At 38.1% G+C, this 27,050-nt stretch overlaps 1 protein-coding gene across 1 annotated transcript; it reads left to right on the forward strand.

The window, feature by feature from the left end:
• On the forward strand, positions 1 to 26,865 carry suclg1 (succinate-CoA ligase GDP/ADP-forming subunit alph). Its single transcript, XM_042485845.2, has 9 exons — positions 1 to 153; positions 2,740 to 2,840; positions 6,617 to 6,733; positions 6,944 to 7,156; positions 7,787 to 7,844; positions 9,010 to 9,093; positions 15,117 to 15,268; positions 20,195 to 20,383; positions 26,439 to 26,865. The coding sequence occupies exons 1-9, from the start codon at positions 120 to 122 to the stop codon at positions 26,463 to 26,465; spliced, it is 975 nt and encodes a 324-aa protein (XP_042341779.1). The 5' UTR covers positions 1 to 119; the 3' UTR covers positions 26,466 to 26,865.
• The last annotated feature ends 185 nt before the right edge of the window (positions 26,866 to 27,050 follow it).

A 27,050-nucleotide genomic window follows, 5' to 3' on the forward strand; every position in this document is an offset into this window, starting at 1 on the left:
AGAAATGGAAAATGTTTTCAAGCTGGTTTAAACAACAATATTTGACGGGGATATATGTAGTCAGCTAAGATCCGTGTGTCGGGTCCTCAGCCTCCGGTGTCATTGGTGAATGACCGAACATGTCTCACAGCAGGTTGTTTGCCAGGCTGCTTTGTAAGTATTTTTTAGTAAATTCCTGTTTGAAACACCTGAAGTGTTTGACAGCAATGTTTCTGCAACAGAAGTTCACTCGTAGGCTCTTTGCTGTGCATTAGCTAAGCTTGGCAGGCTCTAAGCTCCCCTTGTTTGGCTGTCCGTTAGCTCCCAGGCTAGTTAGCCACATTAGCCGTTTATGTTGTTGTAGTTCACTGACAGTTAGCCAACCTGCTAACTAGCCAGCTTTTCGCTAACGCCAAGATGAACTCTAAGTTTAACCCCCTGCCTGCCTGCCTGCCTGCTCTCGGGCCAGAGCAAGTATCGATCTTTGACCTTGCATGTCCTCTCGACTCAATGTAGTGTCTCCTTTCTGTTATGAGATTGTTCTTTTTACAACAGCTGATGTTATTTGTCACCCAGCAGTGATTGGAGGCAGCTAAATTAGCTGTCCGATTCAGTGTGTCTGCAGTCTACACGCTCAGTGTTACACCTCTGAATATTTTTACATATCTGACACTTCAATTTATTTAAACAATTCACTGGCAAGACTTCAGTTTGCTTAATGATTTAAACATATCCGTAGTTTTGTAGCTGTCACATTGCAAGGACACTGAGACACTGAGCAGCTGAACTTTGCTCAGGGTCATTGATAAGTTGTTTCTGACAGCAAACCAAAGTTCAATGAGGGTCAATAATGCTAATTAAGGTTAACCTAGTCACAAAAGTCTGTTTTTATTCCCCACAGTAAAACTCAAAAGTGCAAAACTGTCAAATATTTGAGAGCAAAATCGAGACACAAGCCTCAAACCCACACAGAGATCACTGTCAGTTATTAAGGTGTTTTGTTTGTTGTTTGTTTTTGCCTTTCTTTATCTTTTATTTTGTTAAGCAGGCATCTTTTGGTTGATGATGCTCATTCGTGCAGTGTTGAACCTATGAGGGAAACCTGTTAACCTGATAAATGGAATTAATTAGGTTAAGCTTTCAGATCATCTGTTTGTCACACTAGTCCACTGAAGAGACACAGTCAGTTGTAGTGTAGCGCGCATGGAGGTCACACTGTCATTTATTATGTTTATTGATTAAAATCTGAATTAAGTCTTCTTTAAGAAGTCCAAGGTTGCAATTAAAAGTTATTTTCTCAGTTTTCAGAAATTAGTGATAAAAAGCCACCTCAATTTCCCAGCACTCTGGATGATATCTGAGCAGCAGCAGCCAGCAAATGTGTAACCTTGTTGCTTAATAAATTCCATAAACCATTAATTTATTTTCAAAAATGTCATTACTTTTTGTTGATTCACAGTAGTTCATCCAGTCATCTTGTTCATACACACACACATATATTTTTTTTTTACTTAAGCAATTAACATGGTGATTAAAGCTTTGTACACCATGCTATAAAACTTGAATTTGTTTGTTTTTAAACTGTTAATATATTTGTGTACTAACATGAGTTTAAAAGGAGAATATTAGGAGGATTTCTGTATTTACTTGAATGTAAACATTAAAACATATATGCAAATAAACAGAATTCAAGACATATAGAGAAACAGCTATGATTTAACACCTATGAAACCCTACTGAATGCTCAGTTGAGACATCTGTCTAACTATATTAACTATTTCTGCAGTACCTCCAGGTGAAGGTGTGTATTGTTTGGTATTGATTGTGTACATGTTGCTACTTTTACATGCAGGGTAACTTTGTTAAAGAGCAACTTTGGTCTTTGTCTTATGAGTTGCCTCACAGTAGAATAAAACTTGACAGAGCCTCTTCACTTGCACTTTGACCTGAATCGCTCCTCACTGCAGTGTGTGCAAACCTGAGATTTGAAAACAACTGTCTGTAGCTGCTGGAAACAGAGATGATAAGAGCTGTGGGACTAAACTGAACCATGCAGTAAATGTGCGAGCTGGAAAGACAAAACGTTGAGCTAAAATAATGTAAATATTGCAGAGCTGGATGATAACTGTCTGTGAGCTTTGTCCCTACAACTGCATGAAATCATTTGATGTAATATCAATTGTATTAAGTGTAGTGAAGCACTGTTATTCCACTTCCAAAATATAGTTTAAAATGCTTGTAGTTAACATGCAATTTTAGCTTATAGTATAAAAGTATAGTATACAAGATGTGCTGGTAACATAGTCTTGAAATTGACAGCATTATCCTACATTTCCTTCAGTTGATGTCATAAAAACTTCATAGCATAAGCAACCATTTCTAATTATGAAAATATTCATAGCACATCTTGGAAAACTAAGGTGCAGTAAAAGTCCTCTGTCAGGTTTGAATAAAGGCTGAAATTGTTGCTCAGCAACAATAAAAGGTGATTGCAGGAGCAAAGAGATCATTGCCAAAACATTTCTGAGTTTAAAGTCTCAGAAGAAAAGTAAATAGACACTTGTTATTGTAACTCTTTTTTCTCAGTGAAAAGAAGGAGGCTTTGTTGTTGGAAAAAATGGATTTTGTGAAGTTTTCCTCACCTCCACACCATTTTTAAATGAAATCTTTTTCATTTCCACATTTTTTTAATGCAAAAAAAGTTTCATATGCATGTTAAGAACACAGCTAAGAAAGACTCCTTTCTCTTTCTCCATTCAGTGCAGCAGAGCGCAGTCAGACACTGTTATACAGGAACAAGACAAAACCTCTACATCAGCAAGAACACGAAGGTCATCTGCCAAGGTTTCACAGGGAAGCAGGTCTGTACTGACAACACAACTTTTTATTATTACTCCACATCACATTGGGTTACTGTAATTTTGTTGTGAAATCCCAGATTTTCCTTACTAGACACACACACACAGTAACACATAATACCTTATTCTTTGTGTCAAAGCCATTCTGTTTGACTAAGATCACCAGAGAGAAGAGATCATAAAAGTTTATAACTTCTGTCACCACTTAATATCTTTATAGTTAGTTTCCACTGTGGTGTACCTGTCACATTTACTAAATTCTATAATTTAAGACATTCAAGTCAAAGTTATTTTATTAATATATGCCACAGTCATACATTTGTCTCAGTCTTTCAAATTGGTACAACATACAGAACCCTTTATTATTAGACTCTCAATTAAGAAAAGGTTAACTTATCTGCTGCATCAGGAATAGCAACAAAATGTCCTGGTCAATACCTGTGTAACTCAGGCAGGACTCTTTTACAGCTGAAACAAATTGCTGTGGGACTTTTTGTCCCTCTTATGGCATACAAACTTGTGATGGATTTTATTCATACCAAAAGACATAAGTACCATTAGTAGAATGGCAATAGAGAAAAATAGAATAACACTGCAATTATTACATAAATATCAACTACAGAGTGCTGCAGGGTTTTTTAGTTGTTGTTGTTGACCAACTCAGGATTCATCTTCGTCTTAGACTCTTTCAACCAATCGCTCATGGAATTTGGGATTATTGCAGCAACTGAGCTTTGTAGCAAACAAACGTGAAAGATACAAACTTTTTTCAACATCATCTTAAAAAGTGAGTAGGGAATACTGATGCGTTCCCTGCGATAGAGCAAAACATGGAAATATCTTACGCTTTTCATTCAGTTCATTCAAAAACCCATTTACGTTCAGATGAGGGAACTGAAAGGGCAATTCCTGCATTGCCCTACAATTTAAAGAGTTTTGAAGAGCAGAATTTTTTTTTCTTTCACTTTCTTGAAATTTGAAGCATTATCCATGCTGAAAGATGTCCTTGCATCAGTTGATACTCAGTGTATTTCACTGTTGTATAGTATAATTGTTGAGAGAGTAGTTTCTTTTACAAATTTTTTACTGTTTTTGTTTCAGCTTGTTTTTTTTTCTTTGGAAATTGAATTTTACTTTGACATTATTTTTTTCCCCTGTTACCACCCTTAGTCATTGTTTCAGTAACATATTTGGCAGATTGTTGATCCTTCCAGTTATTTTTCAAGAGCATGAAAAAGCTCAGATGATTCACTTTGAACTGTGTTGAGTCAAGAGGAATAAAAAAATCTTGGCAAGTGTGTTCAACAAGCCAGAAATGTGGACTTTACAGATTTATATCCTCCCTATGTCCTTACACACATTCCATTTTTCATCTCCCATTTTCTCTTCAACATAATAAAAGGTTGTTAAATATAGTTCCAGTGAACACTCCGGGTAATTAGAAAGGGATGAGAAATGAAGCAAGTGCTATTGAGTGCACATTGTCGTGTCTTTCTGGCTTGATAAGCAAGTGATTTTTCAAATTTATTGTCCCAACATTTGCGATAATAATGACTGGCAAAAACAGCAAAGTTAGCAGAAGGTGAAGGAATATTTTCCAATTTGGGGGAAAATGCTGATTCATAGCTTCTAATTCCCCTTAATAGGCTGGTTGTAATTTCTGTATGAAGGTCATTTATTTGCACTTGTGGTTATGACCCTTTGCCTCTTTATCTACATTGTTTCTGCATCTTCAGTAATAATTAACAGACTACGACTTCTGGGATTTGTTCAGCAGAAAATCAATTTACACCGCCTTGATGCACTAATTTTCTTGGAAAGCACAACTGAGATTCAGTCACAAGATTTTACCTCCTAAAATGTGATGTACTCCCTTTAGTATAATTGCTGCTTTATCTTGTTTGTTTTCTTTTCAAATGAGGCCTGATGGTGATATTTGTACCAAACACAGAACCCGATCGACGCCAAGTAATAACAGTTGGCAGAGATTACCAGTAACAGTGTCCTCTCTTCACCTATGCATATTAACCTCATAACATCCAATTCCCACCTTTTTCCCCTAAAGTAGTTTTAAAGGTGGAAAACTCATCTTATTTCACCCCCGTCATATTCTTTATCAGCTTGTCAGTGAAGCTTAATGTTAAATATTCAAACCTTAAGTTACATTTTGAAGAAACTTTGCAAATTTATATGGTCAATAATGCAATTTCTTGCTCAACTTAGAGTCTTATGTTGTTGTTTTTGGGTTTTTTATGGCTGCACTTCTCCATTAAAATGAAAATATTTGAAATATTTTGTATCTGTTTTTTAAATAATATATTATTTCCCCATATGCCTGACAGATTTGTTTTCTTTGGGTTTTAAAAAAAAGATTGGCTGCATAGCCTGAGTTGGTACTCATTTGCCCTCTGGTGTGTTTGTTAGATAAAAGAGGTTAACATAGTACACTCCACTATAAAGTTAAATACAAAGCTAGAAGTTACAAGAAATTGCAAAACAGAATTGCCAAAATATTTGTGTTTTTTATTATTATTAGTATAAAATAAGCTTAAAAGCATCTTACTGAGCCCCTCCGGGGTCACATAGCAGGAAAGAGAATAGTTTCCTCAGTTTAACAATATTTATCATGAGAAAAAGAGGCAACAAAATAACAGTATTCTTTCATTTTATGTCATTTATTGATGTTTCATTTGTGTGTATTTACAATATAGCTTGATCAAAATCATAATGTTATGAAAAGTGACAGTTATCATAACATGTACATGGTTATGAAAAAAAAGTATTATATTAATTTGAGTCATTTTAATTTAAAGAAATGATTTCAGGTTTCAATTATAGAGGTAAAAAATTGTCCCAAAAGCCCATTTTCAAGTCATTCCTTTAAGTGTCATAGTACCACAACCCTGTTTGGCCCAAAGTGCTAGTTTACATTAGCCATTTGTTTAATGGCTTTCAAAACAACAATAAGCCATAAAATTACAATTTGGCATTTTTGAACAAAACCAAATACTACTACCAATTTGCATACCCATCAGGACCCTACTCAATGTGTTGTCACGAGTTTAAATTGTAATCCAGTAATGGTCAGGCTGTGTAGTTGATTCATTTGTGATTCCGACCACATCACAGTTTTAAGGTCTATATCTCCTCAAAAGTACAGCATTAGATGTATGTTCGAATTTGTTTTATTAATGTCAGTTTAATTATGGCAATATAAGTTGTGCATGTTTTCTATGGGGATCTTTTGTGGATTAGATAAAATCGAGAAAAACGTCTTCAATGTAAAGTTATGAATTGTGTGTCTGTTTGGGTTGAAGTGAATGAATGGACCTCATGAATGTCAGGAATGAAATCTTTCAGCTCTGGTGGCCATGACAGGTTTCCTATACAGTGACAGTATGTGAAGTATTTTTGTAAACTATCTGTCTTGGGAGATATTTTAGAGTCAGTGTTGGAGAATATCCAGAGACACTTTTGATTTGTTTTTCAAATATTCCACGAGGAGATTAAACTAAGCTTACATCATTATTTATCTGTCAAGAACATTTCGATTTCCTCTCATCGAATATATTTACCAGTCGCTGAATCCCTTAGAAGAGCCCTGCCTCACTCCTGTATCCATCCTTTTACTCAGCGGCACAGGTGATTAATCCTGGATGGCAGCATATTTCCACCTTCCTCTCTGTCTGTAATGATATCTCAAGGTTGACGCTACAGAAAGTGGCTGTACCTCACTTCATTACACACTCGTATACACACTGTCTCCTCTTTCCTTGCAGGGAACGTTTCACAGTCAGCAGTCTCTCGACTATGGCTCCCAGTTAGTTGGAGGTGTTTCCCCCGGAAAGGGTGGTAAGACACACCTCGGCCTGCCTGTCTTCAATTCAGTCAAGGAGGTATGTATGACTCTTTATCCTTCTTAGTTGTCCCTTTTTTAAAATATATCATACATATATTGAAGCTGAAATCAGTGATATGGATCTAACAGATTTGCTGACAATATCCTGTGAAGGTTTTATAGATGCATTTTAGAGAAACATTAGGTGGCACTATTTCATAACTTTTCAGTTTTAGTGTTCCACCATTACCTTTATTCCTTGCCTCAGGCTAAGGAGGGCACAGGGGCAGACGCCACTGTGATTTATGTGCCTCCACCATTCGCGGCGGCTGCCATCATTGAGGCCATTGACGCCGAGATCCCCTTGGTGGTGTGCATCACTGAGGGCATCCCACAGCAGGACATGGTGAGAGTCAAACATAAGCTGCTGCGCCAGAGCGCCACCCGCCTCATTGGCCCCAACTGCCCAGGAGTCATCAATGTAAGGACACACACACACACACATACACACAGAGTATACTAATGCATGTGCTTTATTTATTTATTTTTGGCTCAGAGCGCTGAAAGAACAGTCTCCCTCTCAAGGATCCAGTAATAATTCATATTTAATGCATTAATATTCTGTTAGTTTTTAAACATTGAATGCAAGGCAACTTTAAAGGAGCACACTTATACTACTTATACTATTGTTGTGTTTTATTTTTGTTTGTGTTTTTGGTAGTAATAAGTAATATCAGTTATTTGGGTTGAATATTCCAGTTTTTTGATTGATTTCAAAGTAAAAATTTGCATTTTGACAAAGTAAACTTAAAGTAGCTATCCTCACTCCTGAGAATTTGTGCAGTGAATATTCATTGAATTTGTTCTGGTTTAGTTAAAGTGAGCTTATGGCGTAGGAAAAAAGCTTAATATTTAATGAATGTGTTCCACAGAGAAAAGCTTTTCTAGAGTAAAGAAAAAAATTAAGTTGAAAGTTGGGGAACTGGTAATACAGCATTTTCAGTGATATAGAGTAGAAGGAGTAAAGTTAAAAAAACGTACTGATATCCGTGTATGTCAATGTAAATGTTTTTTAAATGTGATTAAATTTGTAAATTTATCTTTTCTGCAGCCTGGAGAGTGCAAGATTGGGATCATGCCAGGCCATATTCACAAGAAAGGAAGAATTGGTGAGATTATCTGATTTGTACATGAATTTTTTAAAAATCAAACAGTTTAAATGATTTGTTTGGATCTTTGAGCATTTAGTTAATACATTGCAATATAAGTTGTTTAAGTGCTAAGGGTTATTTTATTTGAAGGAATACTTCACCCACATAATAATCATTTGTATATCAATTACTCACCGTGTGATACCTTAAATTTGTGAAGAAAACAGTTTTGTTTTTTCCTTGCGTGCTCCACGGTGAACAAAGAATCCGAAAGAGAAATTACAGTAATCAGGGCTCACATTTAAAAATGGTAAAACTTAATCATAACATTCGTTTAAAAACTCCTTATATGTTTAGTTCTTGCCAAACACATTGCATTTTGCCACCGAAAAAAAATCCTTGGTTCTTGAGTCTGGCTTTGAAGAGAGTATAAAGCGCTTGACTCATCTCAGTTTTATATATTAAGGATTTAGTGAAAATGCATGTGTGAGACTAAGTGCGACTTGAATTATAGCCGACTGTACAGGTTGTGCGAGAGTTTATATGAAGGTGTTTTGATAAAGTTTTGCTGTTGTTAATCTTGGTCCACATTTATTTCAGTTCACCTTTAGATTCTCCTTTCACCCTGAAGTTATGTGAGAAAAAAGTTTCCTTCGCAAATTCAAGGAAACATGCATTGAGTAACTGATATACAGGTTGACATTTTGTGGGCAGATTATTATTTTAAGAATATTTGCTGAATATCAGTTTAAATGTTTGTATCTATGAACAGAAATCCTGAGGGAGGTGCAATATTTAAATGTCAGAAGTGTAATTGGAACAAAAAAGGAAAAAAAGTCATACTAACACCTTTTTTCCGTAATCAAACATTAAACACTGTACTTAAATCCTAGATTGAGCTTTTGTTGTTGACAGCTTGATAAACAGTGTTTGCTGCTGTTGACCAGTGAACCTTTACAGGAAGTCTGTTTTTATAGTAAATTGACTGCCATCATTCCCAAAGCATACAGAGAACAGCTGTTACAGAGCTGCCATTTCTTCTCTTTTTACTGTCATGATGAAACAATTCAGTCAGTGTTGGACAGAAGATGACAGCTGCATATTATATTATTTTATCACCCTTGATTGGAGCAGTTTTTCAGCCGGGATTTCACGAAAAAATTACCTTTTTTTTTTTTCCCAGGCATTGTGTCTAGATCGGGTACCCTGACATACGAAGCTGTGCACCAAACTACACAAGTCGGCCTGGGCCAGTCACTCTGTGTTGGTAGGTGACCAATGATCTGTGATATTGAATTAAAATCTAGCTCACACTCTTAACACGGCTCTTAATTTTATATCCAGACGATATTAAAACAAGCAATTAGCTGAGACTAAAGAACAAATGAATCCCAATACAGTGTATCACTTTATGAGTGTTGGAAGAGAATGCTGAGGAAATTGATCAGAGACTAACGGGAGATTTTATTTTTTAAGTATGTGTAACATTTGGCTTGAAGACGGGATGGTCACTTTACACCAACAGTCAACATTACGTCCTCATATTTAATACTAGCCTGATTGAGAATGTTGGTAAGACTGAAGACCTGAGTTATAAGACATGAGAAGAGACAATGATCAATAGGGCTTCACAATACATTGTTCTTTTTTATCATCAGTGCAGCGTCAGCTTGAGCGATAAAAGACTGAAATATTGCACTCAGGGACTTTTTGTATGTAGTTTGGAGTATCAGAAGAAAATTTGCACTATAAATTGTAACTATTCTTTTTTTATTGTTGCCTTTTTTGTTGCTTTCAGTATTCAGTTTTTTTAATGAACATATGTTGGACTGTATGGACTGAGTACTTTAATGTCTGTTTATTTATTGCAAGTAATACCATTATCACGTTATTCAACCATGTTGCCACACATCGCATATTTTCCTCATATCGTACAGCTCCGGTCCAAAACCAAAACCAACTAAGTGCCAAATGAGGTAGATTTTCTGTTTTGCGAGTAAATCTCTGAAGGTTATTTGCCACACTGGCAGGTAAATGTTTGTACCAAAACTGTCACATAGTAAAAAACTGTGTATGTTGTTTTCTTTGTTAAAACACATATATAAATCTCTTTTTTTTTTTTTAGCTACAGCATTTTTCATAATAACATGCTAAAATCATGACAATATCTTAATCATTTTTACATTGGCAGATTCCCCAAGTACCTCTGTGATCATTTCCAAGTTGTTTTACAGCAGCATTTTTAAGTAATTAAAGTCATACTCAATACACATGTTTTGGCTGGTAGAAATAAACTTGGTCTGAAGCTTGCTACTGTTATTTTTGGTGGTGAGTCGAAAAATTATTAATTTTGGATTCTACATACAGCACAAATGTACTAAAAAATGGCTGTCGTAAATGGCTGTTGTTCATAGAAAAAGCGAATGTAAATGAGCTAAATTTCACCTTGCACTAAAACCCATCAGCCACTGATGCGTTCCAGTGAATGGTTCAGACACTTCGTATTGAAAAAGCACTTAACAACTTTCTGATCATTGCAAAAAATATTCCTGTCAGATCTGAGCATTGAAGTTGCTGCCATCTTTGAAGGGCACCATTGAGATTGAACGGATGATCGAGTGGCTCAGACACAAGTGGAAGCTTTGTCTGCCTACTTTCAAATCTCTTTGTCCTGAAAATCTTAAAGTGCGTTTCATCTCCTGTGGTTCTATATCACATTATCACATGAGACAAAGAGGTACAAAACTGATAGACCTCGCTGTAAAGTATTCCATGAATATCCTCAAGAAGCAAAGGCATTCATAGAGCATTGATTTCATACATGCTTTTTAGCTGCTTCTTGTCTTTCAATTCATGATCTCTTTTGAGAAGATTGATTTCCTGAAGCAGCTCGATCTTTTAAAACTGAGTCGTTGCATACCAGGCTCTGTATAAATTGCAGGTAATACAGTAATGACTGCAGTTCACAAGTTCAGTTGTGGAAATTTCCATCCTCTTATCATCCTGTTTTTACTTTACTTTTCCTCCCTATTTGAATTCACCACCTTGTTTCTGTTATTTACTAATTTCCCAGTTGATTTGCAACACACGCAGTTTATAGCCCAACCTGAGACTGGGATTTTATAAAGAACAGCGTTTCCATTTTCTAATTATCTTAATTAGTTCACTCATCAATCTTGTGTTGCTACTCATTGTCATTCCAGTGTTTACCACACAGGGTTGCAGAGGTATACTGGTTTTAAGGTATATCGTGGTGTGAAGATTAGGTAATTGACTGGTAATGTAAACATAAACATAAACATAAAAAAGAAAGAGACAAAAAACAGCAAAAGACTGTCTACACATTAAAGAATGGTTTCAGTTTTCAATCATAACAATAAAACGTTAGTTCAACCAAAAAGACCCCTTCTTCGTCATCGTTACTGATAATAATAACAATTCTTTACCATGAGACAATTATTAAACCATGAAAATCTCATACCATTGCAACCCAATTCCCACACACAGACTTTTCTGGGGCTATATTTTGCGACACGTTTCTCCCTTTCACTCTTCTCTTTCCACACCTGTTTGCTGTTTGTTCCTTTAATGTTGCTGTGGCAGTAGCGCCCTGAAGCACCGGTGTTGTCAAAGCCTGTTTCCCTGTCAAAAAGTGTTTACAACCAGTTAAAATCATCATTCTGGTAGAGCTCTCTGCCGTGGTTGGTTCAGATATAGGTCATGGAAAACACATAAGGGAAACAGAGTTGGTCACACAACACTTACTTGCAATCTCAGAGCCTCAAATTTCTTATCCGCCCATATGATGGAATTTCAAAATTTTCCCATCCTCTGTTTTTATAAGAAATATCGTAGCTTAGTAAACAGGTCTTCAATGTTTTTCAGGCCAAGGACCTCTTAACTGAAAGAGAGATGGAGCAGGGACCCCCTGCTACATATATAAAAATGATTTGCATATTAAAGTGGGCGTACAATAAAGTGTAGAGCAGCCTACAGTGCTATGGATAAATATAACTCTAAATAGTGCATACAGCACTAAGCTATACAAATAATTATTGGCAGATTCATATATTTATACATCATGGATTAATTTGACAAGGATTCGTAGGTAACAGCCTATCAAATGTTATGAAAAGTAAATTAAATTTTTTTGTTTTTTCTTTTTTTTACACACATTGGCAGATCTACGTATCTTTGCTGATATTGTATTGGTTTTATGTTAATATTTATTTTAAAACATATTGTAATCTCTGGGAAAAAAACTCCCTGCAATACCTCGGAGGACCCTAGTATTACTGCTTCTAGTTATTGTGTTTTTTTAATTATTACATTTTTAAAAAGAAATATTATTCTAATTATTTAACATATTTAACATATTTTATACACACACACAAAATGAGACAGATAGAGACAAAATCATGATAAAGATCAACTCTACATGTGCCAGGAAAAGAGCATTATGTGATATTTCTGAAATTAATAGAAATATTCAATAAATCAAATAAATGTGTGAACGGTCACATGTATTTTTGTTTGCCATATTTAGTGGACCATTTTGTGCTGGCCTTTTCTGCCGGCTACCACCATAAGTATATTTCAGCCGTGTAGGAAACGCTGCATTCTTAGAGAAATGATTATTTAAAAGCTCATTTCATGTCTGCTGTTGATGCAGCTGTCCATACTGGGACAATCAGGCATTTAATTCCATCAAATCATCTAGACGTACTGTAATGATACCATTAATACCATTATACCCAGCACACATATTACTTCCTGGCAACACTGTGAATATAAAGATTGACTTTTTTACAAAAACAGATTCCTTTGGCCAGCTTCTCTACCACCAGAAGATCTTTGATAAAAAGCTTGTGGACACTGAAATTAACTGAAAAACAACTTGGCTTCATTATTATTTAGACATTTTAATTATGGAGTGTCCTCTAGCCAGACTTCATAAAGCCAGTGCTGCAACAGTATTAAATATTGCAGAGTTCATTAAAGAGGTTTATTGGTAGTTCTGCTTGTGACTCCTTAAGTCTGAGTGTGACCTAGGGGCTACAGCAAATTACAGTTAATACAATATTTAACATCTCTGTCATCCTTGTTGCTGGTAATGTGCTTCTCTTTGATTAGTATTCATTTTTCTTGGTGTTGCCAGGTTTTTTAATGGTCAGAATATAAATCTGGGTGACGCTTTGTCTGTGAGGATTTATCTTGGGGAGGTTTGTCCAAGCTTTTATAGATCCTTGTATCATTTTTTTGTGGAAATTATTTTTGCAAATGATTATTGGACCCTTGTGATTTGGAAGAGCTTAGTGAGTCATGTTCTGAGGATATGAAAAGAAAGGTGTCATTAAACTACAATGAGAGGTAAAGGTGGACGGGGACTGATAAAAAATTAAACAAACTTTTAAAGTGACTTTGAAGTAAAATTGAAAAATGCTGCTCCGATTATTTTAAAGAAAAAGTTTTGTTCATCTACACTTTCTGCACGTTGCTCCGTTAGACACCCAATTTAAAATAGCTATAGTTTTATATTAACAAAGGGGTCACCTGTAGTGACAAACCTACAGAGAATGATCACCCCACTCTGCAGTTCCCCTCAGCACAGTTTGGATGAGGGGCAGATTATCAAACAATAGGCCCCTGCGAACAGAAATGCAAAAGGGCCCCTCACCTCTCCCACATAGAATCAAGACACGCTCTATAGGTGTGTAGCCTCTTTTTGTGTCCTTGTTTTGCATTTCTTTGTAGTTGTAATGCATCTTTTTGTGGCTTTGTGTCCCTTTTGTAGTAGTCTTTTTGTCACATTGAGGTCATTTTGTGTCATTTTGTGTCTCTGTTTTCTTTGCCGCTTTTGTTTCCATACACAGCAGGCAGCTGGTATAAAATGAAAAAGCTCTTAAAGCTCACTGCACACTACCTGCTCCACATCGAACACAAGATGCACACCATTAGCAGCTAGCTGATGAACAACGGGAGCATTTAGCAGCTTAAAAGACACATATTTTCCTTCGGTTATTATTGAAGATGTTTAGAGTGCTTTAGCAAAGAAAATACATCTCTCAGTAGCAAAATATGTTAAAAGTAATGATAATACATTAATTAAATAGAATTCTTCTTGAAGTCACTTAAAGGCATAGCTTGGATCTTTTAGATTTTGGTTGGATGAGGTACTTATCCATAGCCAGTGTATAACATACAACTTTGTAACATACATACATTAGATGTCGGTCTGCACGCCCTTAGTTTGGAGAAGCAGGCAGATGTGCAGTCACTAAAGCTAAGCAGTATACTGCTTTTGACAGAGGCAGCATAGCATTTTTAGTCACCTAAACAAGGTCTCAAAAAAAAAAACAGTTTAAGTGCGCACTATATTAGATTATTGCCACTACTTCACATTTCCATAATGCAGCCCTTTTGGATGGGGAAGCTTAATTTCCCCATCTATGTTTTTGTCACAGCAACCAGACTCTATTAACAAAATTTAGGTCATTTTAGTTTGCTCTTCTACCACTGCCTTGACAAGATAGTTAGTTTGTGTAATTCTGTTATTTTGGTGAGTCAAACCAAAAACAACAAAGTTACATAATAATACAAACTAACTTAACCATTGAGGCAGCGGTACACCAGCAGCTCCTGTATTTAGTGATGTTAAATCACTGTTTTACTCAATGCTGTCTGGATTTGATAGACAAGAGATCCAGATAACAGACTGAACAGATTTTCCAATGAGAACTGAAGGTAATGACAATGTAAAGTAGTCAGGGTATTCTAAACATAGCCTAAAGTGTATACTCTGTACATAGGTGTGATGACTTTTTTTTTAGGTAGCTAAAAACAGTTTTGCTGCAGTCCCCCTTAAATAGCAGTACATTGCTTAGCTTCTTAGTCAGTAATCCAGCCTGCTTCTCCAAACTGAGGTCGTGCAAACTGACATCTACTGTATGTAATACACTTACTTTGGATAAACACCTCACACAGCCCCAAATCAAAAAAACCAAACTATCCCTGTAATGTATGTTGCAAAAGATGTCTCATCATGCTAAACCTAACAAGAAACATTTACTGTGCTCACATGAACCATCTCAGGCAGTGCAAATTCTGGCAGCCCCAGTGAAGACCTGTGAACAAAGTGCTTTTTATCAGACTGTATTGACAGAAAGCTCGGTTCCACCTGCTTCTTATTCCACTCTCTGTCTGAACAGCCATGTGATGCTCAAATATTCACATGAATTATCCACCCAGAGTCTTCAGTATACAAGAACTGTTTGCTTTGTCTCCTGTAAGGTATTGGCGGGGATCCATTCAACGGTACAAACTTCATAGATTGTCTGGAGGTGTTCCTGCAGGATCCCAAGACAGAGGGCATCATCCTTATTGGAGAAATCGGAGGCAATGCTGAGGAGAATGCAGCCGAGTACCTTAAACAGCACAACTCTGTAAGAAAATCACACACTGTACACCTATTATTTTACCTCACTCTCCTTGTACCATCCTCTGATACAGGGCTTCACCTTTGCAGATCTTATCTGTTCATGTAAAACTTATCCTCCCTGAATTAACTCTTAGTCATGCCCTTTGGAATCCATCAGCTGTAGTGAACAGTGGAAATCATCATTATGTCTGGAACAAAGTGTCCTTTCTCTTTGATCACAGCCTCAGGCTGTCTCTCTTACTTCTCTGTGTCCGTGTGATAAAGATAAAGAGTGACAGATGGGATGAAGGTATGATTCACAGGGCATGTTTCAGAAATCTGCCATGTTGACGAGCAGTAAACCTTTCCAATGCCTACATATAATAAAGAGCAGTATGCTGATTATTGGCTTATGTAGCCAAGTGGCTGCGAACTTGTAATTGTCATTTTGAACTTCAGCAGGCCTGTACTTGGAATTTTGCTCCCTGCAGATGACTTTTAATCTCTTAATTTTGTCAGCGTGCACGTGTTTGTTTCTGTGCATGTGCGCGCTCTTTGGGTGCTCTTGAGCTGAGAAATGGATTTGATTTGCCCTCGGCTTCTCTAATGCATGCAAATCTCCCGCTGGCGTCTCAGGAGAATAACTTCTCTCTCTCAACAAATAAAGTACAAACACCCCTCACCCACTCACCCAGACTGTTGACAGCGAGGGACAGTTCAAATGAAACACGTGCATGAAAAAGCCCAGCGGAGCGTGGGAGTAAGCTGCAGATCTTCTGTTGAAAGTCAACTGTGTACAACATGGTACATAAAATGGTTCACTTGGACCTTAATAGAGAAGAGAAGAGCAAAAAAAAGGCTGGAGACACTTTTTTTCTTTGGCCCAAACTTTACTTGATTTAAATACATTTAAATTTGTGTGCCAATACACTAACAGAGGGCAGCTCCAGTATGTGATTTTTTTTATTAATGTGAAGCAGAGTGTTGCTGGAAAGAAGCAGCAGGTGAGCTCAGACAGAATAAATAACTACTACAAAAAAGTGAAGACCTGAGGTTGATGATAGATTTTTCTACTCTCTGATGGTTGAGAATATTTAGCAATTCAGGAGCTTCTTTATGAGATGCCACATTGATCTGTTGTATAAACTGCATGTTACCTTTGACTTGAATTTATTGCTTTGAATGGGCTAGAGAAATCTTTCAACATGTTGCATACTCATGCATGATGGAGCACTTTACTCTGCTTTTAAAGGATGAATGGGGAAAGATAAATTTCTGAATCGTAAGTAGTTTAAATCAATATCATCACCTTGTATTGCATTATTGATATACACATTGCTGAAGAATGATGTGATTGGGTGTTTTAAGCCCCTGAAGTCTGTCTTTGTTGCCTTATTAAATCAGGTGACGACTTCAAGTTGGTCTAGGGTAGAGGGGACTAACATAAATCCAATTGAGGAAAATGAAGAGTCAAGTGGTGTATCTTAACCTATATTGCCAGAAGCACGCAGAAAGCATCAGGAAGAGCCCCAGCCAAAGTAACAAACTGGCCCTAAGTAAGCTGACTAAGCTATCCAAAAACAAAAAGCTACAGTCCTAAACCTAACTCCTTGACAACACAGGGAAAAAGGAAAAGGTTGTAATAAAATTGGCAGCTCTCCCTATACAGGGCTTCCTGGCAATAAACTTAAAGGTTAAGATGAAAACAGGTAAGAGCACGTAGAGCAAGTAAAAACAACAGTATTGCTACCTCAATTTGACGAGGCTACAAAAGAAGAGCTATGGTTTGAATTCTGACAGGATAGCACACCAATACATGTACAGGACAGGCAGCACAAGGACTAGAAGAGCAGCTCCTCAGCCTTTTTATACCCCAGTCGGACTGACTGGGTGCAGGTCCCCAGATTCAGTGGCACTAGAGAGGGGAAGAGGAGCTAGACTTGAGGCCAACAGAGCCTGAAGCTCATCAGACTTTCACTTATAGGGGAATGTAACAAACAATCTTAAATGTCATTTATAGAGTTTAACTTTCAAAAAAGCATCTTATTTGCTTCATCAGCAGCAAATAACTGGTGTCAGACCTCTGAAGACCTCTCATTTGTCAAGTGATTTTTGAATGGGTCTGGTGTTGTGTCTGTTGAAGGCTGTTTTCGCTGGTCAGCTGAACAACAGACCAATCAGAGCTTTGTGGGCAAGATCGAAAACTTCAACATAATCCTTCTTCATCTGGCGTCTTAGCTCTGTCCATATGGAACAGTGACATAAACGTCATATTAGGGCATGTTAATCGGAGTATACACGACTGCATGTAAATAGTAATATCAGTGGAATATCAATATTTATTAGCCATGGAAGCGGAATAGTAGGAATATGTTTTTTTTTTCAGGATAAGTGCAAAAACCAAAATGTTTTTTGTGTGCTAGACAAATTCAATTTAAATCTGGTCATCAGGCTATGTCATGAATCCTGATGAGTCCTCAAAAGTACTTGACCTCACTTTTTTCTAACTGAAACCCCGCCGACTTCAAACCGGAGTGAAGAGCTCTGAAAGACAGAAATGCCTCATGTGAAATACACAACACTTTGACAGACAAATTGTGTTCATGTACAACAGGATGCCATCACTGATAGTAAGAAGTTAAATGAAAAATAGTTGTTTTTTAAGACCCTGCATTTCACATTAACTTGACAAAATCCTCCACACTGGGCACATTAAGTTCAGATTGCTCTGTGAAATTGAAGGTCCAGTGTCATGATTGATTTGTGTCACACAACATTAAATGTATTGAGCTCCTATTTGAGAATGACGCATTATACCAAAAGGTGAAGGAATATTGATTTCTGTATCCGTCAGTGCTCAGTTGAGTCACTGCAGACTGTTTATCTGCCGACGCCTTAATTCTGTAAAAATCAAGAAAACAACCCCATACTTCCCACCAGACTCTGCTGTCAGATTTTATGATGCAGGGCATATTTCAGGGTTCAGTCTTCATCAGTGTCTGCGATACCTGCCAACATAATATGGTCTTAAAAGTCACCTGTATCAAAGGTCTGCCTATCATCGCCAGAGTTGCACAGGCTTTCTGAAGTCAGAAATAGGTTTTACACAGAATAACCATATTACAATGTGCTTCATGCATATCAAGTAGGTCGGAGTATTTGGCACCTAAGCCACCGTGGGGGTTTACTGAATTTTTCTCTATTTCAGCCTCTTGATTTTTAGCCCAGCCTGTCTCCACTGAGCTTAGCTAAACCCCTTGTAATTCTGTGAAAACAACACTGAGAAGGAGCGCAGGTTGCAGTCTGGAGGAAGGTTTAGAAAAGTGTTGGTTAGCTCCATGTGCCAGTTTCATTCATGCCTACCTGTCATGTTTACAGCAGCATGTAATTATTTCCGTTTGGCTTTTTTAAGCTTGAATACAATTCCTCACCTAGGAGCAATGCTGTTTTGTTATTATAAAACAAAGCCCTCCTCCCGTCATGTTGGCACACAGAGGTGGGGGAACCACCCTATTGCTCTCATAATTAAGGTAATATATCTGAACCGCAAACAGTGGAAGACAAAAGATGGGCAAAGTGAATGATAGCATAACTCCCCTCCCTGTATGCATTGTTAGTACTTAGTATCAAGGGAGGCAGGGATTAATAGAGTAATTAAACCCCTTTCGTTTGAGGTAGATTTAGGACTTGATTCACACGAGGGTGGTTTGTTTATTCAGAACGTGATTCGACTTTTGAATACCGAGTGGGGTTTCGCTGCTAATTTGTTTTGTGCTTACACTTTTCAACGCACAGAACAGATGCTTGTAACATATTTAGAGTGCTTTTAAAGTGATATTCCTTCTCTCTTCATTTCCCCCTTAAATGTGCAAGTGTTAATGTCTCATTAGCTGCGGCACATTTCCATCCAAGGTCCTCAACAGTTCCCTGGCTGACGCACAGTACGTCCTGCTAGTCTCAATTATTTAAAGTCATCTCCAGTTCATATTAGCGATTGCCGTCTCGTCCCTGCCAGTGTAAGGTCTGAAATTTTGGAGCTGAAACTGCAGTGGAAGTGGGTGTCTTTGAAGGACCTCGCTGTATTGCTTTGGCTGTCGAACACGCCACGTTTGCTCTCTGAAAGCAGTCTGCCAGATGAGCCTCCGTTGAAAGCACAGGACCGTGTGTGTGTGTGTGTGTGTGTGTGTGTGTGTGTGTGTGTGTGTGTGTGTGTGTGTGTGTGTGTGTGTGTGTGTGTGTGTGTGTGTGTGTGTGTGTGTGTGTGTGTGTGTGTGTGTGTGTGTGTGTGTGTGTGTGTGTGTGTGTGTGTGCGCGCGCACACAAAGCCGTCCTCTACAATTATGTTGTTATTCCTAAGTATGAAATATTAGCTGCACACACACACACACACACACACTCCGTCCCCGTTGCTTATGATGTTATTGCTGAAGATGAAATATTAGCTCTCTTCACCTTGGAAATGATCTTAACAGTTGAATGTAACATCCATCAGTGAGCAAGCAGCATAGACAGGCGCTGAGCTAATCAGTGCCTGCATGACTAATTACCATCTCAGAAATGAGATGATATGAAATGGCAGGAGCCTGAGACCCTATCTGGTCATACACCAACCCATGCAATTAAATGGCTTGATTGACCCTTTGTTTTAATAATGCAGGCTGAGACAGAGATGGCTGCTTAGACAAGCCTGTTATCACGGGGGCTCTGTAATCGGAGGACATGGGGTGTTTAATTTCTAATGAATGAATAAAATGCAGGTGCAGAAAGCTAATTCTCTCTGTTTTCACACACACCCCTCTCTCTTGCTCTGCTACCTTCCTTCCTCCTCAGCCATTTTGTTGCCCTGCCGATTGCACTCACATCCTCCCACTTTCCCTTTGGCATATTCTCTCTTTTTTTAAAACTCAATTTTAAGCTCATATTTTTTCTTCTTCCCCTCTCCTATGTACAGGGTGCTAATTCAAAGCCCGTGGTGTCCTTCATCGCGGGGCTAACTGCTCCTCCCGGCCGTAGGATGGGCCACGCCGGCGCCATCATCGCTGGTGGAAAGGGCGGAGCCAAAGAGAAGATTGCAGCCCTCCAGTCAGCAGGAGTTGTTGTCAGCATGTCGCCTGCCCAGCTGGGCAGCACTATTTTCAAGGTGAGTCTGTTGTTCCAGCCGGGTTTTGCTGTATACGGAGGCCAAAAGAATAGAAATCATGAATAGTGATACTGCACTTGAACTCAGAATCATAGTTGAATATTTCTATTTCATAGGGCTCACACCGTTTGGTCACCAAATTCTAATAGGTCTTATTGTTGGTGTTATTTTCATAAGGCTATGTGTTCGTGGAAGTGTTTTTTTAATCGGCCGAAAACGCCAGGCACCTCTCTGAAAAACACCAATCAGGGAGCGCAAGAAAGCACATTTTTTCAGCTATGATGCTGTGGTTGTGTCTGGTTGCTATGATACTGAATAGTTGCACAAGTAAAAATGATGGCAAAAAGTAGATTACTTGCTGTCGATAAAGGAAGGGCTGCAGCTCGTACAGAGAAAGTGTGGACCTGCTGTTCTTACTGGCCAGCAGTCTTCATTTCTCCTTCACTGTTAATGATCAGCTTTTGTACATGTAAGATGTGGGGGTTGATCCGCCCTTCCTTTGCTTTGATTTGGCGGTTGGGTAGAACGTAACAGTGCAGCATTTTATCAACTTGGCGACCAGAAAAAAAAATGCCAAAAGGCCAACTCTCAGCGCCTCATCACACTGTTTGGCGTTTGCAGCATTGTGTACAAAAATATTGCTCACATTGCAAAGAATAAGAAAAATATCACTGGCCTCAGAGAAACAACGCTTTGGTGTACGCACAGCGCTACCAGGTAGAGTTCACTCAGTGCCCTGTAAGCGATTAAATTAATCCAGAGATAACGTTCATAAAGAAAAAGAAAAAAGATTGGTTACAGTTATCACTCGCTTATAGTCCCTGGGAGTCCCTGAGGGGGGTCCTCAGAGTTACTGTAGGTTTGGGCACCACATGCTTGTTTGATAAATTATTTTTTTATTGTTTTCTGTTCATTTTAAAAATCAAAATATGTCTGAAAATATACATTGATATAATACTAATATATTTTGCCTTTTGATACAACTCATCTTTGTGTCCGTGGGGCTTTCCTCCCTCACCTACCTGAAAAGCAGATACAGGTCAGGACTGCAGCCTGAGGCTGATATGATCCTGCCTGACATTCTCCATCTGGCTTTTTTAATATGCGATGCAATTTATACATATTCAGTGTATGTTTATGTAGTTGGAGATCCCTGCTCCGTCTCTCTTTCAGCGAAGGGGTCCTTGGCCCGAAAATTGTTAAAGATTCGTACAAATAGCCTGATATAACTTTTGTTGTTTTCCTCAGAACTGCTGAAATTGATGCAAATTATTATAAAGAAAATGTATTCATGTTACGTTACCATTATACAGATGAAAAAGGGACCTACTCAGAGCTGTCATAATATAATCCGATGGTAATAATGCAGTAATAATACTTCTCTTTTGGCTTCAGAGCAAAGTATCTTGTTATTCTTGTCTTTTTGAAGCACCATCTTTCATCCCTGAGCAGTTACAAATGTGAAAGAGTTTACAGGGAAGAAGAATTAATTTTTTTTTCTGGGAGTCGCAGGGTTTAAGATTGAACTTTTAATATGCCGTAAAGAAGGGCAGAAATTAATAAACGTGTGTTGACAGTGGCTGACTTGGCACCGCTGCCTTTTTATTTCAATTTATCTCTGGGGAAGCTTTGTTAACAAGATGTATAAAAAGTGAAAGCATGTATTACACCCATTCATCATCTTATGCCTTCATTACCACTGCCGGCACTACTGCACGCCGATATAGATTTACACACGCTTTTTTTCCCCCCAAAGTTTAATTCATAATCATTGTGTGTAATGATGAAAAACGTGCGTTGTGGTTGCTCATTTTGCCGCACATTGTGTTCATACATCTCTGTTAATCTCATTGACTGCGGTAATCGAAGTTATAGAAGCAAGTAGGCATAATTGCTTCAGGTGTGGGCAGAAACAATGACGACTCCCCGCGGTCTCGGCTGCTCGGGGCGGCAGAGAGCATGTCTGCTGTCACTCAACTTCTTGAGACACAAGTGGTGGAAACTTGTATCTGCTGAAGTGGATACACGCATCATATTTTCTTTTGGTGTTTCAAGTGGCTGTTTGATGCATTTAGAATCCAAAAGACGGATGTTACATTTTGATGAGTTTTCAGAAAACTCAAAAGACTCTTACCCCTGAGAAGTATGTCATCCTATTGAACAAACCCCTGCTGAAGATGTTTTTGTTGTCAAAATGGCATCAGCACACTCGCACACTATTGATCATAATAATAATTACATGCACTCTGTCAACCCTATAATAGCGTAAACAGGATGCAGCTTTCCTGTGCTTCCATCACTGCCTTGTTTAATTTCTAGCATTTCCACTTCTAGCCTTTTGACAAAATAATAATTGTACCTCGGATCGTGTTTTTTTTTTCCTTAATCTTTCTAATGCACACCTGGTAGACAGGCACAAAGATTAAAGTGCAAGTGCAAAGTTTTTATAAATATGTTTCCATCTGGACTTTGGGCACAGGGAAATGCAAAATAAGTACTTTTTAACGAGTAAAGTGCCAGGACAAGAACGAGGTGTTCGGGTGAGAACAGTCAAACCAGATTATGTTTCATATGTAAACCAGAAATATCTTTATAACGTTAAAGGCCCAAAGTTGCCTCATGTCACCTGTGTCTTGGCCCAAAAGTTGAACACAACGCAAAAAGCACAGCTGACGGCCAACTAGCACGTCAGTCTGCGCCTGCCTGTAAGTAGATAACTCAGCAGGCGGCAGTGGTCTGTATTCCTCATTCAAACAGGGAAAGCTGAAAACTGACACAACGGTGACAGAACAACCTACGCTAGCAAACAATTACAAATTGTTTCTGCCAGAGCTCAATAGGTTAAACATAATCTTACCAAATATAACAAGTTTGCTTATTTTATGCATATTTAAATATACTGTGTTGTTTCTCATTTTGAGTTTTCTTTTATCTGTTATTAATCTCAGGTGTTTGTGGTTTAGCTCTCATTTTGATCGGTTATTGCAGCCTATGTTTCTATTATAATGAAATTGTCGTTTCATTGTGCGAATTTGATGTCTGATGAAAATCCACAACTGAAACATTGTATTTTCAATAAGCTCTGCCAATGCAAAATTTCTTCTTTTGCACATTTTGTCTTCTAGCTTTACAAATGTTTTTCAACTCAACTTTAGTTTCATTTATATAGTGCCTATCATGCAAAATTACAATGGTTCTTAACACAGCAATTCAAATACAACATAACAGTAAATACAATGATAAACAGTAATACAGTGGGTGAAAAGCAATATTATGAGAAGTTCATATTGGAATTATAGGGGGCCGATTGAAAATTAACATACATTTTTGAAAGAATAAAATTCAATCAAGATTAAGACAAAAATGGTAGGTTTTAAGCTTCCTTTTGAAGGTATACTCTGATTGTGATGCCCTCAGCTCTTCTGGCAGACAGAGGCAAGACCCATACACACGAAATGCTGCCTCCCCATAGTACTTTGTACGCACCCAGGCAGGAAACAGTCAAAAGGCCAGCGTCAGGGGACCATGGCGATCTCAGAGGAGCGTAAGTCAGGAGTATGTCCGACAGGTATTCAGGTGCTGGGTGATTTCAATGCCAATAAAAGAATTCGAAAATCTATTTTAAAACTGACTCAATTAAGGCAGTGTTCATACAGGGCGCTTAAACTGCTTGAAGTACTTGAATTTGACATTCTGAAATTTAAGTCCTGGAATACCTTGAAAAACAGACATTTGTTTAACTTGTTTTTTAAAAAAGTACTTAAATATAAAAGAAGAGAAGACAATGAAAAATCATTTCATGAAAGGTATTAGACATGTTTTAAATACAGAAGCCAAGAACGACTGCGTTTGTAATTAGTTCCTAATGCCGTAAATGCCGTATCAGCTCCAAGCACCGATCACAAAACAACAGTAAAAAACAGTAAGTGTTTGGCACCAGGATGTTTTATTCGCCAGTGAACAATCACACCGGGGTTTTTTTTTTTTGCTGTAATTTGACAGGAAATAAGCACCTGTGTGTGTGACTGCTAATAGTTGATCTTAAATAGATTTTTTGAGTTTGTTGGGTACAGGGAGCTCTTTTTCTGCTTTTTTTGTCCTCCACCACCCACATGCCTGCATAATTTAACCAGTGAATTAAGGATAGGCTAATTTCAGGTCCTGGTGGCATGTTTGCTCCATTTACCAAATTGCACAATTCTCTTGCAACACATGGTTGTGAAGAAAACAATTTCATCCTTTAAAATAAAAGTAAGTGCTTGAAAGGGTACTTGAAAGTCCTTGAATTTGATTTGTCTATACGAACCTTGTTAAAACCTTGCCCACTTATAATAGTGAGAGAAGCCAGGACAAAAACACAAATACAAAAATCTCTCAAGTGAAACAACCAAAACTATTTAACTTCGGCAAAGAAATTTGACTTATGTAGGACATAAGATATCGATCGTGAAAATGTGATTTCAGGGCCTTTAACAATGAAAATGACAAATACTGTGTTGAGAAAAAATATCATATGCTGAACTTGCACTGATAACCAAAGGAATTTTCAGTGCCACTGGTGCAAGGACAAGATATCTGAAAACTCGAGTTTATCTGAGAAGGACTTAATTCATATGCGAGGTAGAATAATTATGACCTTTTACTTGTTTACAAAATATTTGAAACTCCTAATCGCACCAGCAGATAGCATTATCCCACCCTGCTCAATATTCACAGTGAAGCGTGTGTGCACATGTGTTGAGATGTGTGCAGGCAAACAGGAGCCGAATGCATTTAATCTCAAGATTTTGTTTGTGCAATAAATTCAAAGAGGTGAAGGCTGAGTGTATTTATGATGCCTGCGCCCCTCATACATCTGGCCCCAGGTGTGTTAAAGCTGTTGTCACTGCCAGCTTGTAAATGTCTGACTTTTCTTTCACGTCATGTTTTTTCCTCGCTCTCCTCAGTTTCTATCCAGACATATTTTCACCTGTCCCTTTTGAGTGGCAACCTCTACTTTCCTCATTTCACTTCCACCGCTCTTCCTCTTGACTCGACTTGTCAGGCATCTGAGTCAGTCTCAGACAAAAAGTTTTTTTTTTTACCCCTCTCTGTCACAAACAGCTCTGCGTTTACCTTGGTGCTGTGATTCCTGTCGTGTACCCTTGAGTTACTGTCTGTTACCTCGGACCAGCTTAGCATCTGTCTGCTTATGTCACACACACCCTCCTCCTCCCTCTGTCTCGTCACTCTTTCCATCCCATTACTCCTTTTTTTTGTCCTCTTATTTCCTCGACAGCTTTAATTAAAAAAGCCCCGTGCCACTCCCTCTTTTACGCCGCCTCATCTGTAAAGCAAAAATCTCCCCTCCACCCAAAATTCCTCCTCATTCGTTTCGTCCTTCCCAGAAAGTTAAGGTTAAAGAGGCCAAGGTTGCCTCTCGAGCAAGCCAGAAACATGAAAATATTTCCTCCTCTAGGTGGCAGTAGACCTTCAGGTATCCACAAGCCGCAGAGGAATGGGCCAACATGTGCATGAGTGCTTGTGTGTTCTGCAGACCTGATAAATGACATTTGCATTAAGTTACTTTCCCCCTGTGGAATGGAAAATTCTTGGGGAACGACATATTCTATCACCCTGCGGTTTGTGTGATATTCCCCAAATTGAATATGTAAATAGCTACATCCTTTTTAATGGCTAACATAATGCTTTCTCATTTTTAGTCACATGGTCGGACCGTGCCGATAAACATAGCCACTGTAACCTCGCATAAATCAGGGTTTTTTTTTTGCAGATGTGCAGCCTCGATCAATCACAGGAAGTGAGCTGTTTTAATGCTGACAACTGGAACTTACTGACAGCGATTTGCACTCTCCAGGAAAAAAAAAAAAAAAAAACAGAACAACAGGCTTTCCAGAGCTCCAGCCGCCTCTGTTTCTCCCCCGCCTCAATGGCAGATCTGATACACATGATCAAAACAGAGACTGTGAATTTTGCATGAATAAATCATTCACTTCTATCTCACTTCATTTCACGTGGTGTCTTCCTTCTTTCCCTCTCTTGTCCATCTCTGTAGGAGTTTGAGAAGAGGAAGATGTTGTAAATTGTGCGAGAAGGCAGTCGACCTTTTACCCCACTGCCCTGAAACTGAGATGAACAGCCTGATTCTGGAGGTGGATATGCCTGACAGTATCTGTAAACCCTGATTATTTCAACTACGAAGCGCACATGCTGTGTTTATATTGTAATTTCTGCCATAAAGTTGTACCTTGCACATAATGAGAATAAAACATAGTGTCCTAATTGTATCTTAAAGAGCTCATTGTACACAGTGTAAAAGCTTTATGGATGTTTTTCTTCCTCCACACAATGTAGAGACAACCCAAGGAAGAATGCCATGGTAACCTCGGTTGTCTGTTTTGTTGTTATACTCCTGCTGTAAGCCGTATTCCATCACTCATCTCACTGGCTGTCCACCTAAATAAGAAATATTTCTCATATCATTTTCCTGCTGTGTTGTTTCTGTACTTTAATGTGGCACATTTGAGAAGCAGATGTCTAATTATTGAACAAACTCAACAGCCTCCAGTTTTCTACCTTTTTTTTTTTTTTTTTTTTGTTGTAGCTTGACATGTGTAAGAGAACAGACGGGGATACCAAAGGTATCACATGTTGAGTAGGTGTGATG

This window comes from Plectropomus leopardus, chromosome 3 (assembly GCF_026936395.1).
Source record: "Plectropomus leopardus strain MGB_pleo_1.0 chromosome 3, ASM2693639v1, whole genome shotgun sequence".
Classification (NCBI taxonomy): Eukaryota; Metazoa; Chordata; class Actinopteri; order Perciformes; family Serranidae; genus Plectropomus; species Plectropomus leopardus.